We start from the raw sequence: 15,937 nt of genomic DNA on the forward strand, positions 1-15,937 counted from the left end.
TGACATCGCGATATCTTAAATCTGTTTTAGCTGTCAAAATGATCTACTGTCAGAGACCATTTGGCCTTGAATGACCTAATCTTGAAGCAAACAAAGAGCTATTCATTGATTCATCTTTTTTTAAAAATGAAAGTGTGTTTTGCATTATGAACATGCTGACAGTGTCTCTTTAACCTTACTATTCCATAACATTGCCATGATAATGCCTTTTAGCAAAATATGCTGGTGTGCAAAAACAAATTAAGTTTATTTGTTTGAAACTGGTAAGTACGTAAATGAATGCTTATATAATATTTTCTTTCTTTTGTGATAGGAACTCATAACCACTCTGTACATTGGATTCTTGGGACTGATTTTCTCATCCTACTTTGTCTATCTTGCTGAGAAGGATGCAGTGGATGAAGACGGAAGAACAGGTTTCTCCAGCTATGCTGATGCTCTGTGGTGGGGTGTGGTAAGTCATCTGTAGCAAAGAAAGTGCCTAGTCTCTGTCCACTCAAGCACCATGGATGATTTTTTTCCTGAGTAAGGTTTGTTTATTTGCAAAATCAGGCCCTCTATTTATAAATAATGATCTGGAAGGGAAATTCAACTTTTTTTTAAAAAGTAGACTTGATAAATACTAAAGTATATTATGGACCCAAAAAGGTAACACTGTGGTAATCTTTTTCCATTGTGTTTTGTATATTAATTACAAGCTCTTTGGAGTCCAATTGAATTTTCTTTTTCTAAAAAAAAAACTGCATTATTTTCAGAACATTCCCTCTTCGAAATTTAGGCCAGGGTGTTTCATTATTGCCAGGGGCCTGGCAATTTAAAAGGGCCCTGGGGGCCCTGGCTGCTACTGCTGTAGCTCTGCTAAAAAGCATTTCTTGAGTCAAAGAATCCCTTTGATATGCTCCATGCAGGTTCTAAGGCTGGATTACTGGGCCCCAGAATCTGCACGGGCCATATCAAAAGTATCTTTGAATCAAGAGATGCTGCTATGGCTTTACCCAGGGAAGTCAGATTGGGCCCAGGGAAGAGAGGAGAGGCTCCGTGTGGCTGCCCTGGGGCTCACCTCAGTAAGTAGGAGACAGTGCTGGGCAGGCCCAGGGCTCCTCTGGCAGGGCAGGGAGACACGTGAGGCTTCTCCTAGTGTGAGGTCTTGAGGTAGGGATCCCACTAATTTCTGCCTTGGGGTCCAGGATTGCTGTCAGTGCCTGAACTTACCAGTGTACCGACAGCCCCCAAGTCATATATGTTCTAGAGTGCAAATGGCATATTCTAAAACATGGAATTTGTCTTAGCCTTAAATAGTTCCACTGAGAGTCATTGACAGAACCTCCCAGATCCATCAGCTGTTTTGGATATCTGACAGTGTTTCCCAGAATCAACAGCATGGCTCACATAAGGAGCCCTGCTGAACTAGAGAACCAGGCCAGTTAGGGGAGTTGTAGTGCCCCCCCTTTTTTCATTAAAAAAATAAAGAGGAACTGGTACTGTGTCAGCCAGCTCTCTGTCCCCCCAGCCAATGCCATGGCTGGGGTTGCCGAGGTGCCGATACTCAGTACTGTCAAGTACAAGCACAAAAGTGGAACCAGGAAGTTGTACAGGAGCATGAATGCCCAGTTGAGTGGAGAAGGAAATACACGGTTATGTGGGTAGGGAAGAGTGAGAATAGGTTTTAGCAACGTGCTAGGGTTGTGTTCTTCTAGCCATGTTCCTTACATTAATGACTGATATCTGAGAAATGTCTTTCATCTAGTCTCCAGCAGTCACAGTCTGACACCCCACTTGTGTTCTTGAGGGGCACCTTTTTCTCACTGGCAAATCTCATGTGGCTGATCTGTCAGTGTGACAAAATGCAGGAGGTTGAGGAACTGGGTCTGGTGATAGGGAGGAGAATAACATACCCTTAGGATATTTATGATGAGTTGTTATTGGGTGCAGACTTAGAACCACTAGCTCCCACATACCCATATTAATACCCCCCCCCAACACTTGTCCATTCAGCCCTGGCACATCCCTTATCTGTCTATTTTCTCTTCTTCCCCAATCATGCTGTAAATCAGAACTTTAAATCCTCCTTCCTACTTCCCATTGGCAATTCAGTGAATACATGCATCTAACGTCATATTTGCTGTGTTGATTACAGTGCTAATTTTATTTCATACTGTTTCTTCATCTGTGCAAGGGAATTCATAGCAGAAGTGTGCAGCATGTCTGTATGACTATTGAATGTGAGGAGTGAATGTTAAGGTATGCTACAGAAGGTTCCTTCTTGTTTACATGGATGGGTTTTGCCCTTATACAAGACTTTGCTGGCTTTGACCCAAGTGTGTGCATGTGAGAGGGAAAAAATGTTTGGGTTAATCCAAGACCAAAGGGATAACCAGTTCAAGTCTTTGTTTAAAAAAAAAACCCTCCCTGAAATAAAGACCAGAAAGAGTTTGTAGGATGGGAAAAAATGGACCTTGAAAGTCTCAGTACATAAACATTTATAATATTTGCGTTAGAATGTGTTACATAAACCTTTACTAAAATATTTTTATAAAAGTTTGATTTACCCTTTTTAAAGGCTTAGTCCAAACATTTTGTAAATCTTTAATTTCAGTGGTAGCAGAGAGATAGCCGTGCTCGTCTATACACTATCAAAACAAAAAAGCAGTCCAGCAGCACTTTAAAGACTATCACCTAATAAATTATTTTGTTTGTCTTTAAAGTGCTACAGGACTGCTTTTTTTTTTAAATTTCAGTGATTTAGTTAGGTATTCAACTAACTTGTACGATACACAAAGCATCCAAGAAATTGACCCAAAAAATTGAAAAAGCTTGACCAAAAAAGCCTACCCTGAAATGACCACACACAACTAAATAATTTGGCAGGTGGGAAAATCAGTGGCCCGCAATCATTTGTTAAGTCCCATTATAGGGCTATATATTTATTGGGGTGGGGTAGCTCAGTAGTTAAAGCATTGGCCTTGTAAACCCTGAGTTATGAGCTCAGTCTTTGAGGGGCCATTTAGGGGTCTAGGGCAAAGAAAAAAAAATCTGTCAGGGGTGGTGATAGAGGTCCTGCTGTATGTGCAGGGGACTGGACTTCATGACCTTTCAAGGTCCCTTCCAGCTCTATGAGTTAAACATATATCATAATACAAAGTTTATAAGGAATTTAAACTCTTGTGCTTTTGGGTATAAAACAACCTCTAATCAATGGGGCTTAGGAAACTTTCCATAGATAGAGATCCTGGGTTTGTTTTTTATTATATATTTCTTTTCTACAAAAACTGAACATGTCTGCCCCTATTCAGACTCAGCAACGAAGAGTCCTGTGGCACCTTATAGACTAACAGAAAAGTTTTGAGCATGAGCTTTTGTGAGCACAGACTCACTTCATCAGATGCACCTATTCAGACTGACACCCCAAAAGGATATGTATCTGCTGAGGAAACTTTAACAGCAACCAAATCCAACTTAGTCTATCACCAGTTCAGTATTCAAAAGGGGGTGGGAAGGATGCAGCTTTTCGGCTAGTTTTTACCACCATATTGTCTATATATGATGAAAAGTAAATGGAATCAAAATTATATTAGAAGAGGGTCTAGCTGTGGGAGTTTCACCAACATTAGGGCTCCTACCAGCGCTAGCATCAGTTCAGCTGATCTCATCTGAAGCTTGTAAATTCCGACAGTGTGGTCAAGCCCAAAGAAGTTAGGGGCAGCATGGGAACTGAAATGTGTGTATACATATAATAATCACCTGGGATGACTGTTCAACATAATGTGTGATTGTCAAAGGATGCAGATCTGTGTTCTTGTGACATCTGGAGTATTTAGCTATGGTCTTATAACATTTCCTGTTACAGTGGCATATAAACCCCTTCTGCCAGAAATAAACACAAAAACATCCTTTTCTTTTAGCTAGCGTCAGGAACATTCTTTAGGAATTTAACCCATTTTTCGAAGACAACTAACTATTTTGTAATCTAAGGGCTAGATCTTGCAACTCTGACAAATTAAAGGCTGCAGAATCAGGGCTTTAAAATCATTACCATCTCTTTGTATGGGCATCTGCTGCAAATATTCTTGATTACAAGTTAATGCAAGAAAATGGTGAGAATTTTCAGAAGAAATGGATAAGTTTAAAATGTAGGATGATTAGTACTTTTTTAAAATGCTTTCAATTGTTTAAGATAGGTACATTTATAATTCCACTTACATTTTAAAGTGTTGAATTATTGGGCAGAGCGCTCAGGGATTTTTCCATAAAATTCTACTTGAATTGTGCAATGGGTAGATAAAATCGGCTTTAAGTCTTTATCTGTGTGAGGCAGGCACACAAAGGAAGAACACTGCTTAAATTGTTTAAGCTTTCCAGACGTGTAGGCCTCTGCAGCATTAGTGAGTCATGGTGCAGGTGCAGTTCACAGCTGGGACCAGTGAGACAGAGCAAAATGAATCATTTAGTTTCTTTTTCTTTTAAAGCCTTCTGTAACACAAAAACACAGATGTGAAGTTATGAGGGAGTGAAATTTGATTTCACTTTTGCTTTTCAAAACTAATCCATTTGGCGGGGGGGAATCTTGGTAGCAGCTTTTGAAATTTTTTTTGTGTAGCTGACAAAACCACATTCTATTATGTGAGATATTTTGCTTACTGTAGAAAGTGAAAGTTTGCTGAATTTGATACAAAGGTCCTGAAAGGTTTAGGAAAAAGGAAAATCAAACAAAAATAAAAGGAACTAGGCAACAAATGTTAACCAGGTTCACTCACACTAGCTGAATGCAGAGCTGTTTCATCTACTTTTGACAAGCATGGCAGATTTAACTGCAGAGTTTTATGGAAGGCTTGTGGTGTCTTATAAGAACCATTTCCAACACTATTATCTTGTTAAAATAGATGGAAAGGCTTTATCAGTTGGTCATAATTATTAATCCTCCCTCTTCTTAAATTATTTTTGAGTCCTCTTTCAGGATTGAAGTTGTTGACGTCTTATTTCCATTCCTGTCCCTTGACAATATGTGTTAGTGTCTTTTGATGGGTACGGGACTAATTTATGTCTTGTAGAATTTGAGTCAAATAGCTGCTTGTCTACATCAGATTACTCTTCCGGTAAAATCAATTTTTGAGCTATTTCACCAAATCTCTGATGTCAAAAACCCTTGTCCCAGCCAGAGCAACCTCCCTTTGTCTTCAATATTAGGTTCTTTTGGTTCCAAAGCCCTAATTTGGAAAGACCTTTAAGCATGTTAATAATCCCGTTGCTGTCAGTGAAACTACTCTCATTCCAGAAGCTATGCATGTATATGTGTTTGTAGGCTCACAGGCTAAGTTAACTAGTTCATGTGCAGATGATATGAGTGCACATGTGAAATAGTGAATCTGGTTTAGGCAATAGGCTTATTTTTTTCAATAACTAATTATCATGTATATGCTGAGTGGCCCACTAGTATTGACTACAAATATAATTCTAGACAGGATTAAGAAAGCTGGAGAATTTACATCATCTGTAATCCATTCTGCATGCTCCAAAGTATTAATTATATTAACAAGAAAGAAGCCTCTTAAAGTAGCAAAGGCAAAACTTCCTGAGACATGTCCAGACACCTGCAGGAATCTGTCAGCCAAATGTCTGCTGCACGGATGGAAAAGCATCTCTTCCTTTTCTGTGGTTATGACTTTTCATGCTGTCTCCCACATCAATGTTAGAGCAGCCCCACATTGCTACAGTTGGTTTTAATTCCTGCTGGCAAACTCAGAAAAACAAGGAGCCTTTCATAGGAAAATGAAGGAGAGAAGAAAAAGCAAGATATTCAAGGATCATCTGGATGCACTGTGGAGCTGAATGGCCATTAAAGAACCATTGTTTTAATTTCCTCCACTCCCAAGATCAGATCGTTTTGAAACTTAACATGTGGTGTTGGTGCTTATCATTGCTATTGGTTTTGGGTAGTATTCAATAGCCCTGATCATTATTAGAGCCCCATCACACTAGGAGCTGAGGGGAAGAGGTGATCCTTGCTGAGGTGAGTGTACAGTTGTAAGTTGCAAGGTATTAAAGATACGAAATGTGGTTTGCTGAAAAATTAGCATTTTATTCAGCATATGGAGCCAAAAGTCTATAGAGTAAATTTGAATCTATAGGGCTTGATAGTCTTAGTTTACCAGTATTTTCAGCCTTCCTTTTTGATATCTATTCGCCTTCCTAACACATTACAAAGCTTAAGTGGGGATTGCTATAAAGGAAGCATATTCTCTTCAGCTGTTCATAGGCTTGTCAGAAAAACCTAAAAAACCTGTAGATCACTGGTTGTGTTTTGAGATACAGATGAACAGGGTTCTCTAAGGAAATAATGCCTATTTATTTAAGTAGCTGTGACTATGCCCTAAATAGATTTATTTGTTTTCTCTAGGGACATTCCAAAATGTTTGTCAAAAGGAAATTTTGATGAAATAGGCTGTTTTATTGAAGCCAAAAAGTTCTGAGGTGATGCATCATTTTCCATGGAAATTTTAGTAGGAAAGGTTTTGGGTCGGGGAGAAATTGACAAAGAAATTGACAGTCTAGCTTGTGTTTAGGTTATCTTGCCTGATGGATGGGTGACTGCCCCTTCAAGCTCAGTGGAAAAGCTAGGTTCAAGTTCCTGGTCTGTCTCAGTGTGCTACTGGGTGAAAAAAATTGCTCTGATTTGGAGCAGAGGAGGGCAGTGAACCTGCATCTTCCATGTCTCTGGCCAATACGCTAACCATGCAGATAAACAGCCTGTCTTGAAAGATTCAGCAGTTGTAGAACCTGGCTCTGTAGGTTTCATGGGAAGGAACAGCTTTCCACACCACTGTCTAAGAGCTCACTCAGGAGAAACACTTCACAGATCATGAGCCACAGTAGCCTGACCATTACAGGGCATGCTGTCAATGGACAGCCCAGTTAATGGGACATTGATCTGGACATACCGGTTAAGCCTGAGGAGGAGGATTTTCTCCGCAGCTAGGCAGAATTCTAACTAACAGCTCGTAGAGACCCCACTCTTTCACACTGCCCGTGATCTCTGACTCTTTCCCTTAGCTTTACTTCTTGTCTTCACTTTTGCATCCCAGCACTGACTCCAAATTCTGGCCTCTGGTTCTCAGTCTGGGATCAACCCACGCCTCCACTTCCTACTGTTTGAATGGCTCTAAGCACTAGACTGCCTGATCAGCCCTGCCGTTCGATGTGTTAGGCATGCCTTGATGCAAGTTCATTCTTCCTTATAGTTTTGCATGCTACTTCTCTTCCAAACAGGCTGATGTAACATGGTGAGGTTCTCTTGTACCTATACTCTGGCTTGGTCTACACTTACCTTGCATAGTGACGGCTGCTACACAATTTTATGTAAACCAATTGCATACCAAAAATTGATTTTGCAGCCATCGATATTCGTCCCTGTCCTCAGTGTAGAATGCTGATGGGAGTGCTCCTCCTGTCAGCATTCCTTAATCCTTGTGGCTCACAAGGAGTTTGGGGGTTGGCATTGACCCTGGAACACACCCTTTTGCACATGCGCGAAATGGCACCCCAGAAGATTGAACCTAAGCGCTCAATCTTCCACAGCACATGTAGACTCAGCTTCTGCGTGCTGGTGTACCTCCACTCGGTGTATTTCATTTTTCTCTTCCTACTAGGAGACCTCTGCTGGGACAGTGTTGATGGAGGACCCCAGTGCAGAGGGTTTTGGAGTTAGTGCCCCAAAGAGATGAATGGGGTAGCTCACCCTTCCCTTGGCCCAGGTGAATGTAACTTAAATGTTGTGCAGGTAGTGTTGTATCTTAACCCCCTCCCCACCACCTTAGGTAGGGCTCAGGGTAGGAGCTTGAGCAGAGCCATGAAAGAACAGTACCTATAAACAATTTAAGTGTGGGGTTTAGTGCAAGGGGCTAATGGCAGTGGTTCCACTCAGGGGTGGGGTGGAGGTTGATGTGGATGGTGCAGGAGTCAGAGCCAAGGGACTGAGAGGGGCTCTAGGCAGAGGGTTGGGGGGTGTGGAGGTGAGTATGGGGGAAAGGCTTGGGGCTGGTCTTGCTCCAGTGGGGTGTTTTGGAGGCTGGCCTGAGGCAGTCCTGGCTGTGTTTGGGGTACCTGGGTGGTGACGAGGTGACTGCCCCACATTGCTCCTTTTCTTACTCAGGGGGCTGTGGGCTGGCTGCATGGGGGTACTGCATCTGTAGGGAAATGGGCACCAGCTATGGGCTGGCCTCCTGCCGCTCCCTTCCCCTTCTTCCCAGGGCTGCAGCAGTGCAGAGTGCAGGGATGTCATATGCCTGCGCTACCAGGCATCCAGCCATCATAGCGAGAGAGTGGCAGCAGGACAGTCTGGGGTGTGGATACTCCACAAGGAGGCTGCCTGGGAGTGCACATGCCTCTGCCTGAAGTACACACTTGGTGGGCCCTCTTGTCCTGCTTTACTGGCTGCCTGCTGCTTAGGATGGCATGTGGGACCACCAGCACCACCATGCAGGAGAGCCCCAGGGTTCAGAGGAAGCCAAGCTGTGAATGCACCATGCCTCCACCTGCAGCAGAGTTTTTCAGGGCTGGGTGGGTCCTTCTTACCAGAGTCACACACTCTTTCTTCCACCTCTGCTCCGGGCTATTGCAATTCTAACCTAAGGAAATGATGTCAGGAGCTGGGGGTTTAGGCATGGGCCTTAATGTTTGTGTCTAAATGATCTGGTGAGTGGGAGCGGGTGAACTCTCTGGAACAATGCCCACATACTATGCACATAGGAAAAATGGTAAACACTCTTTGACAAAGAATAAATGGACGCAAAACAGACATCGGAAAACTCTTAATTCACAAGCCTGTCAGCCAGCATTTTAATGGAGTGGGCCATTCTGTTAATGACCTGAAAGTCTGTGTTTTACTGAAAAGGACCTTTAACAACCGCCTGCAGAGAGAAAGTGTGGGAACTCCCTTTATATTCAAATTCACCACATTAACATGTGGTTTGAACCAGGACGGCAGTTACCTGGCCCGTTATAAGGCCTCTTTTACATACTTTGCTTTATCTGACTCTTGACTTCCCCCCGCCTCCTACTGCCCCTCTGCTCTTCTGATTTGCCCACCTTGATGACACTTTTTCTGATTTGTCTACCTTGATAACAGTTTTTGGTTTTCTGTGCCTTAAGTATTGAGTCTGCTCTGGTATGGCTATGGTCTGAAGAAGTGGGTCTGTCTCACGAAAGCTCACCACCTAATAAATTATTTTGTTAGTCTTTAAAGTGCTGCTGGGCTTCCTTTTTGTTTCTGTGGAACACAGCAATCCAAGTGGATTATCCTATGTTGTTCTGCTTTTCCTTCACTCTCTGGAATAACTTTGTAATTTGGCAATGACTATGTTCTTGGTTTATGGTGCAGGTCACAGTCACAACAATTGGTTATGGAGACAAAGTACCACAGACGTGGATTGGGAAGACAATAGCTTCCTGTTTCTCAGTATTTGCTATATCTTTCTTTGCACTTCCGGCGGTGAGTAGAAACTCTAAGAAGTTATTTAATCTTGCGTGCAAATAAAACAAGTATTCGTTAATAGGTGCCACTGTGAGGAAAATGTATTTTTTGTATGTGTGTGGGGATTTTGTCCCAAAATATACCACGTGGTTTATTGTACCTTTTAAGTTGTAATATTGTTTGTGAAAGGAAGGATGAACCAATTGCAGGGGCAGTAGGCTTAGAGTTGGGAAAGCAAGTCTCAGTTTCCTCATCTTCCATAGACTTCTGGGCTGACCTTGTAGAGAGGGTGAGTTCAGTGATGTGAGCATAAGCCTCCTAAACCCAGGGTTGAGAGTTCAACCCCTGAGGGGGCTATTTAGGGATGTAGGGCAGATTGATTTAAAAACCATCTCTTGGGAATGGTGTTTGATCTTGCTATGAGGGCAGATGACTGGACTCAACAATCTGTCAGAGTCACTTCCAGTTCTCTGAGATAGGTATAGCTCCCTATATATGTTCCTTTTTTGTGCCCCCTCTGTAAAATGAGAGTAGATCTTTCCTCATGAGAGTGTTGTGAGGATAAATGCATGGAGGACTGTGAGGTGCTCAGTTAATACAGTGGTGATGGCCTTTTACATACCAGAGGGACTGGGAATTAATCATAGAATAGCAGTTTTCAGACCTCAAAGGTCTTTAACAAGGAGATAAGAACCTAATCCTCCATATGACAGATATGGAAATTGAGACACAGATAGGGGAACTGAGCAGTAGGCAAGTAGCAGAACAGAGAATAAAGCCCTGATGCCTTTAACTTCATGTCCTTCTGATTTAAAAAAACAAACTGAAAAATTGTGAAGAGACAGCCTCTGCAACTGGGGAATCTGAATTGGGTCTGTTGCAAAGCACCACGACTGGGCTTTTCTGGCTCCCTAAATCATTGAATGTGAATGAGCCTAAGGACAAAATAACTGAAAAAATATGCTACAAGACTTGCATTTGAAGTTTTTCAATTAAAATCCTTAGGGGTCGTCTACACTGTTTTTTGTGCTTGTTTTTTTTCTTCCACATTGCAAACTTGATTTTCTGGAAAACAGGACATTTAACTTGAAATAGCAACTCCACCAAAATGAATGACTTTCGCCCCCCCGCCTTCTCAGTTTTGAAATTGACTCAGTATGTACTGAGCAGAGGTAGTAGGTAGTCCGTTGTGTCTGACGATGATGTCTTGAGCTTGCACAGGCTCATTGGCTGTGGATTTGCATGTGGCTGAGGAGTCCAAGCTTGGAACGGTATGGGCGTTCACAGTGGGGACAAGGGAGATGTCCTGGCTCTGTTGGTGTGGCTGCTGCTGTTGCTTTCTTCCTCTCATGAACATCAATGAGGCATATGTGTCGCTGCTCTTCAAAGTTGTCATATGCGTGTCATACAAGAGCATGCCAGCCTCTTTGGTCTTTTGCATGCTGCTCTTGCTGATCTGGTTTTAAACCAGCATGAGCAATGTTGGCCTTCACACAGTCTTTATATCTCTTGTGAGGCCTACCTTGATTCCTTTTGCCCTGGGAGAGTTCACCGTAGAGGAGTTGCTTCAGGATTCTCAACTCCTCCATTCATATGATGTGCCCTGTCCAGCGAAGCTGGGCTTTCAGAATCATGGCTTTGATGCTCATGGTTTCTGCTCTGTCCAGGACTTCCAGGTTCGTAACTCTGTCCTGCCATCAAATGTGCAGTATTGACCTCAGGCTGCGTGTGTGGACATGGTCCAGCAGTTTTATATGTTTTCTGTACAAAGTCCAGATTTCACAGCCATACAGGAGACTGGTCAGGACTACAGCCTTGTACACTTTCAATTTAGTGGACTGTCGGATATTGTGCTGATTCAACACTCCTGCTCTCAGATGTCCTAGTGCCCAGCTGGCCTGGCAGATTCTGTCATTGATTTCCTTGTCAAGGGAGCCATCACTGACTATCACACTGCCAAGGTATTTGAACTCCTCTACTGTTTTTAACTCTGTTCCTTCAATAAAGATTGAAGCGGGGAGAGCAGCAGATCCTGGGGCAGGTTGAAATAGCACCTTGGTCTTTCCGAGGCTGATGGTTAAACCAAAGAGGCGAGTGGCATCAGCAAACTTGTTGATGATGAGCTGGAGATCAGATTCCTTGTGTGCCATTAGCGCACAGTCGTCAGCAAAAAGGGCTTCAAGGATGAGCCTCTCAAGCATCTTGGTTTTAGCATTCAGACAACGAAAGTCAAAAAGTGACCCATCAAGTCTGTATTTTATGTAGACTTCTGGGTCCAGGTCCCTAACTGCGTGGCTGAGGACGCACGTGAAAAAGAGGTTGAACAACACTGGGGCCAACATGCACCCTTGCTTCACACCATTGGATATCTCAAATGGATCTGAGGACTCGCCATTTGAAAGAACAAAGCCAGTCATGTCATCATGGAACAGGCATATGAGGTTAATGAATCTTCTCGGGCAGCCAAGTTTTGACAGGATAATCCACAGGGCTTCTCTGTTGATGGTGTCAAATGCCTCTGTCAGGTCTATAAAGACAGCGTACAGATCCAAGTTCTGCTCTATGCACTTTTCCTGGACCTGACAAACAGCAAAGATCACGTCAATGGTGCTGTGGCCTGGGTGAAAACTACACTGTGCCTGTGGTAGGTTCTCCTCTCAGATGCTGCAGACGGTTGAGGATGACTCGAGCCAAGATCTTCCCAGCAGTACAGAGAAGAAAGATGCCCTGGTAATTTCCACAGTCAGCTTTGTTGCTGTTTTTCTTGAAGAGGGAGATGATTGTGGTATCCTGTTCTCTTGCTATGAGGGCCGTTCTTCTCTCAGGCCTCATAGCATTCTTCCTGTCCAAGGGGGTGCGAACATTGCATGCTGCAAATATCATCTTTCTTTTCACTGTTTTTCAACTGCTGTGAGGGTAAAACTGCCAGCTGCAGCATGCTGGCCATTTTGTTTGGGACAAGCAATTTTTGGAACACCTTTTCTAGTCCCATCCCTCATTTTGAGGGTGAGCAGCTCTGTTCCTAAAAAGGCCTGCTCAGTCGCATGGGATGCTGCCAAACTCCTCTGTTGTCCCAGGGTCAGAGTCAAGCGACCAAAGTCCACAGGCTGCCTACGTGCAGGTTTGGAGCTACGACTCCCAGTGGCCACCTCCGCCTGTTGCTTTGCCCCTCCACCATCGCCGCAGGACTTTGAGGTAGACAGATGTGACGAGAACGTGAAAAGAACCTGTGCGGGAGAATGTTTAAAGTGGAAGAGCTGTTGCACAGGGGCAGTTCCACTCTGTCAACCTCTGAAACCTGGTTCCAGTGGTACAAAAAGTCATCACAGCTGGGAATTTCTAGGCTGCAGATTTAGTGTGATCATTCAATTTTGCAATGGTCTTGTGGTGTGAAAGCTCTTTTCAGAAATAACTTATTTCAGTGTTAGAATGAAATCGAACGCTGCTGGTGAGAATAGCTTAGCATTACACGTGCAACAGGAACTGATGGAAGGAATAGCAGGCAGCACAGAACACTGTGCAGCTTTCAGTCTGAAGCCTGACAAGAGACAGTGGGTCTTGTCTAGCTAGAAACTCAGCCCAGCCCATTTCCAATGTGTTTCCCACATTTTTGTTAATATTTTGAGCAAAACTAGGCTACAGTGTTGTCAAAGCCAGGAGACACTTGTCTACTCTGAGTTTCATTGCAGGTTTGTTCAAAGCAGAACTTAAAGGCTACATCTACAAGGAGCTGTACTGCTGGCAGTGTGATGCAAAGGAAGGCTCTTAAAAATGCAAATGACCACTCATTTTCATAGTTGCACAGCTAATTTGCATACTCCCTGGAAGAAAAGCAGAGATAAGGGGATGCCGACAAAGGGGGTTTTCACTGACAGAATCATGTCCACACAGAGCATTTTCTGATGACAGCAGCCTCTAGCAGCAGGGCGATCCCACAGGAATATTCAAGTTAGCTGTGTGGCTATGCAAATGAGCAGCCATTTGTAGACATTACCAAAGTGTATAAACCCACATTACTTTTAAAATGGACACATATTGACAATAGCAATATCCAGTTTCAATTTCTCACAGATTAGATTTATTTTTAGTAATGTTGTGCTCTATAAAATTGTACATATGTTTCCGTGAGTTCTTCCACTGGTGAAAAGAATTGTGTATTTGTGGGGGAAGTAAATAGCGAATGAAAATACAGCCAGAGTTCAGCTGTATTTTTCTCACTTCTCATATGTCACTTGCTTTTCAAAGGAACTGCTGTGTGTCTACAGCAACTGTATCAAACAGTGTTCCCCTTAAATTCTGGGTGTGAATGTGTGGTTGTTATCAGCAACGAAGGGTCCTGTGGCACCTTACAGACTAACAGAAAAGTTCTGAGCATGAGCTTTTGTGAGCACAGACTCACTTCATCAGATGCTGGTGAGTCTGTGCTCACGAAAGCTCATGCTCAAAACTTTTCTGTTAGTCTATAAGGTGCCACAGGACCCTTCGTTGCTGTTACAGATCCAGACTAACACGGCTACCCCTCCGATACTTGGTTGTCATCAGTCTTTCTGGGGACAGAATGTTTCCTGATTGGTGTAACAGAGTTAGTGAAGTCATGAGGTTCCCAGAATAGCTCCAATAGCACTGTATTTCATCAATGGATAAATACATTTTGTCCTCCTGGAAATGTTAGGAATTAAGATATACCATGACTGTAACTGAGGTAGGTGGAAATTCTTTCTCATTAATATTAAAGAAGTCGCTTAGAAAAAAAGGCTTTTATTTTGTTCTTTAAATTTTTGTTTTAAAAAGTTTCCTCAAAGGCTTACCATTATTTGCTTTATTTTTAGGGTATTCTGGGTTCTGGTTTTGCCTTGAAGGTACAACAGAAGCAGCGTCAGAAGCATTTCAACAGGCAAATCCCAGCTGCAGCTTCTCTAATTCAGGTAACTCTTGAAGAAAGACCAATTAGAGAACAGATGGAGGAGGAAGTGTTGTGTAGTAATCCCAGCACAGGACTAGGTGTTAATATTCCCTGTAAACTGAGTGCTTGGATGGCCAGCCAGGAGAGATTCACGTATGGCCAAGTTCATTAGCAGAGCACCCACAGCCTGTGTTTCTACTGGTGGTGCACATCTGTACGTGAATTCCTCGGTGCACATAAAATTTATTTTGCCTTTGGGTGGGAAAAAAATTAGAGAGAACACTGGTTATGATTTACAAGTTCTGTTCCAGCTCTGCGGCTCACTTGCTTTTAAACACTAAATCATTTTGCTTCAGTTCACTGATACGTGGCTTGAGGATGATTACCTGTCCAATAAGCTTGTGAAGTTTTATGTTTTAAAGGAAGAATAAAGAACAAACAGGCATAAATCAGACATCAGGAACGATAACATACAAAAGCCTGTGGGAGAGCACTTCAGTCTCCCTGGATGCTCAGTAGCAGATTTAAAAGTAGCAGTCCTACAACAAAAAATTTCAAAAATAAAATGGAGAGAGAAATCTCTGAGCTGCAATTCATTTGCAAATTTGACTCCATCAATCAAGGATTAAACAGAGACTGGGAGTGGTTGGCCCCTTACAAAAGTGGTTTCTGTGCTCTTGATGTTCACATCTGCACATTACAGTCTGACAATGGGCCACATCCCCCCTGACTGATCCGACTTGTTTTCTCCTCTCTTGATGTACACTACCGATAATGGGCCATTTGGATCCTGACTGAATAGACCTTGTTAGCTCTGGCCCTCCCCTTTACTGAGACCCCCCCTTTTAAATCCTTCTCTGAAACCCCCCCCCACCCCCACTCATGCATCTGATGAAGCGGGTCTTTGCCCACGAAAGCTTAAGCTTCAAAATCTGTTAGTCCATAAGGTGCCACAGGACTTCTTGTTGTTTCAGGTTTTAAAGGGTTATGAGATTCTCAGGTGAGAGACTGGTCAGAGTGTCTGTTGAACTAAAGAATCAATTTTCTCATTTATTTTAATTTTCATGCAATTATTATTTACCTTGTAGTACTCCCATAAGTACTGAATATATCTTAAATAATTGGTGTGTATGTCCAGATACAACCTCACTCCCCAAATTTGGAAAATGCTCCAAAATTATATTTTATGTCGTGTAATTAGAATGTCAACTGAGAACAAAGTTACTAAAATACATCAGAATGCCTAAAAAAGGAAATTGGGAATAAAGAAATTTTGAAGTCTGGGGTTTAATTAGAAGTTCCTACATCTACATGGACAGTTTGTTTTTCAAAAGCAGGACTTTTGAAGCATGACTGGCTGCAATTATGCTAATGAGGCACTGAATATTTATATCAGTGCCTCATTAACAAGTTCCAATCCATATCATTTAAATACCCCTTCCAAAAGGGAGGGGTAGTGTAGACACGGCCTTGGTGATGATTACCTCATAGCACAGTTAGTCATGGAAGAGACTGCATTTTATTTGACATGCAGCACAGCACATGGCCGCATTTTTGCAGCATATTTA

At 42.6% G+C, this 15,937-nt stretch overlaps 1 protein-coding gene across 1 annotated transcript in view; it reads left to right on the forward strand.

Annotated features, from left to right (window-relative positions):
• Window positions 1-15,937, forward strand: part of LOC142007131 (potassium voltage-gated channel subfamily KQT member 1-like) — a 702,875-nt gene that overhangs the window by 83,371 nt on the left and 603,567 nt on the right. The window contains exons 6-8 of the mRNA XM_074983677.1: window positions 314-454; window positions 9,374-9,484; window positions 14,296-14,391. Coding sequence (XP_074839778.1) covers window positions 314-454; window positions 9,374-9,484; window positions 14,296-14,391 — 348 coding nt within the window. The remainder of the gene's footprint in view (window positions 1-313; window positions 455-9,373; window positions 9,485-14,295; window positions 14,392-15,937) is intronic.

Source organism: Carettochelys insculpta, chromosome 1, assembly GCF_033958435.1.
Source record: "Carettochelys insculpta isolate YL-2023 chromosome 1, ASM3395843v1, whole genome shotgun sequence".
Lineage (NCBI taxonomy): Eukaryota > Metazoa > Chordata > Testudines > Carettochelyidae > Carettochelys > Carettochelys insculpta.